The sequence below is a fragment of the Centruroides vittatus genome, unplaced genomic scaffold (genome assembly GCF_030686945.1).
Source record: "Centruroides vittatus isolate TY-2023 unplaced genomic scaffold, ASM3068694v2 contig_2179, whole genome shotgun sequence".
NCBI lineage: Eukaryota > Metazoa > Arthropoda > Arachnida > Scorpiones > Buthidae > Centruroides > Centruroides vittatus.
In genome coordinates this window covers 2,064-4,577 of record NW_027121359.1, presented here as the reverse complement: position 1 = coordinate 4,577, position 2,514 = coordinate 2,064, and the positions used below count along the sequence as shown (strand labels likewise).

General features: G+C 32.0%; 1 protein-coding gene across 1 annotated transcript; it reads left to right on the top strand.

The window, feature by feature from the left end:
* Positions 1 to 56: 56 nt before the first annotated feature.
* On the top strand, positions 57 to 2,078 carry LOC136970794 (uncharacterized; the record flags this gene model as incomplete). Its single annotated transcript, XM_067265247.1, is given in 2 exon segments — positions 57 to 333; positions 627 to 2,078. Coding segments are annotated over 2 exon segments (1,371 nt in total). The 3' UTR covers positions 1,811 to 2,078.
* Positions 2,079 to 2,514: the final 436 nt, after the last annotated feature.

Genomic DNA, 2,514 nt, shown 5'->3' with positions numbered 1-2,514 from the left:
CAATAGGGGAAAAAAGTGAAATCTACTCCGCACGCGGCGCTAGTATCGATGAGGTCGTAAACAGACTAAGCGATACGTTGTCGGTTGTAAAGTACCATTTGTTTTTTCTTTAAACGAAAATCTAATAAATATTTTAAGTTTCAAAAATGCCAAGTACGTGGTGCTGTGTACCACATTGTTCTAATAGTGGTGGTCACAAGTTTCCAAAAAATCCAGCATTGCGAAAGAAATGGATTCACGCCGTTAAAAGAGCAAATTGGAAACCAACTTCATCCAGTCTCGTGTGTAAAAATCACTTCACACCTGATCAGTATAAGGAAATTAATATCTTTGGTAAGCACATTATTTAAAGAATTATAATAACTGTACAATATTTTTTTCAAGCTATTAGCAATTAAGAAGCTTCAAACACCTCGCTTGAAAAATACTTGATGTTTACATCAAAAGTCTCTGTTTAGTTTTAATATCTAGGCGTGATAAGCCCTAACAGTAGAGGCTAGTTTTGAGCACTTACATAGCATTAATGCTAAGTTAACAAAGGATAAAAAATATATATAGTATCATGGATTTAATTGTTAATTCTTTATGCTAAATGAAAAATAAATAGATTTATTTTACTTTATTAGGAAACATCCCAGCAAAGAGACAACTGAAGGCTGATGCTGTACCAAATGTATTTCTTTGGTCTAAAAAAGAGGCACCTTCGGTTGCGAGCAGACGAGCAAGAAGAGAAAACCGTGAACGCAAAGTTCAAGATAATCATGATGCATGCTATATAATGGATACTGGTACATTAGAAATAGGAGGAGAAGTAATAATAGATGAGGAGGAGGAAAAGGCTACTTGTCTTATTGAAAATAATGTGGCAAGCACTATGGTCTGTGTAACTACACAGACCCATACTTTTGAAGTCCCAATGTCAGTTGAAAGATTTGAGTTTGACAACAATGCTATACATTACTATACTGGGTTAGAGAACTACAATTCTTTCAATTTTGTACTACAAAGTTTGGGACCAGCAGCATACAGCTTAAAATATTACAAGTTTCAGGTTGTAACACTTGCAGTGCCAAACCAGTTGTTCTTGACTTTAATAAAATTAAGATTGAATACAGCAAATTTTGAGTTGAGTAGGATGTTTAGTGTATCTGAAGAAACAGTACGAAACGTTTTCATTACTTGGATCAATTTCATGTATTTACAATGGCAAGAGTTGGATATATGGAGTGAAAGATCTCTTGTTGATACATACATGCCTAGAGATTTTAAAATGAAATTTCCAAATACTAGAGTTATCATTGATTCTCTAGAATGCAAAATAAGCAAACCAAAAAATCCTGTTGCACAGCAGGCTACATGGTCATCATATAAAAATGACAACACATTAAAAGCAGTTGTAGGTTGCACACCAGGTGGTCTAGTAAGTTTTGTTTCAGAAGCCTATGGTGGTTCTGCAAGTGATCGACAGATTGCAGAAAGGTCTTCACTGTGTAAAATAACAGAGGCAAAAGACTGTGTAATGGCTGATAGAGGTTTTAACATTCAGGACTTGCTAATTACTAAAGATGTTGTGGTAAATACACCCACTTTTATGAGAGGAAAAGCACAGCTGAGCAGCAGTTTGTTATCTCGAGACAGAAAAATATCTAGTAAAAGAATACATATTGAACGTATTATAGGAATGGCTCGTACATATAAGATTTTGAGGCAACACATGCATCCGACAGTAACCAAACTTGGCAGTGAAATTATATTTATATGTTTTATGTTATGCAATTTTAGACCATGCATTGTTGGCAGAGATGCTTAATTTGTTTCACTGTTAGTCTAGCTCTATTAATTCTGTATATAATGTTTTTTTCATTCTAGACCCTAGCCTAATTTAAGTTTTCCATTTATAGTATTTTTAAATTTTTGTCTGCTTATAAATTCTAAGATTAAGAATGTATACTAGCATACACAGTAAGGTCTTCATTATGGAACTTCAATTCAAAGTAATATAGTGGTTTTAAAATTTGTACTATAGTTGAATAAATGTTTGTAAATTTGTAAGCAAATAAAAAATTTTAATCTTTAAAACAAAATCTCTTTTTATTATTTAAAAAATTTCACCATCTAGAAAAATTTTACATAAACTCAAATTGTAAAATAAAAATAACAATTAGCTCAATTATTTTATAAACTTAATGTTTATAGAACATCTTTTTTAAAAGAGCTGGCTTAAAATGCTCATGGAAAAACATAATTAGTGTTTCAGTCATGTCTGCAATAAATTTATCATCTCTTGGAATGATAAAAACTTTGAAGTCACTTTTTGTGTAAATAAACAGGTGAGCAACTTGTCTATTTGTCACTGCTAATTGACCTTGGATTTGATAAAAATAATCATGATTCCGTTTTAAAGTAATTTTGTCATCAGTACATTCCAAATATGGTACATTTTGCACATTCACAGGAAGTTTAAAACTGGAGTAAGGACATTTAACTTCTAATATTTTATCATCATCCACAAGC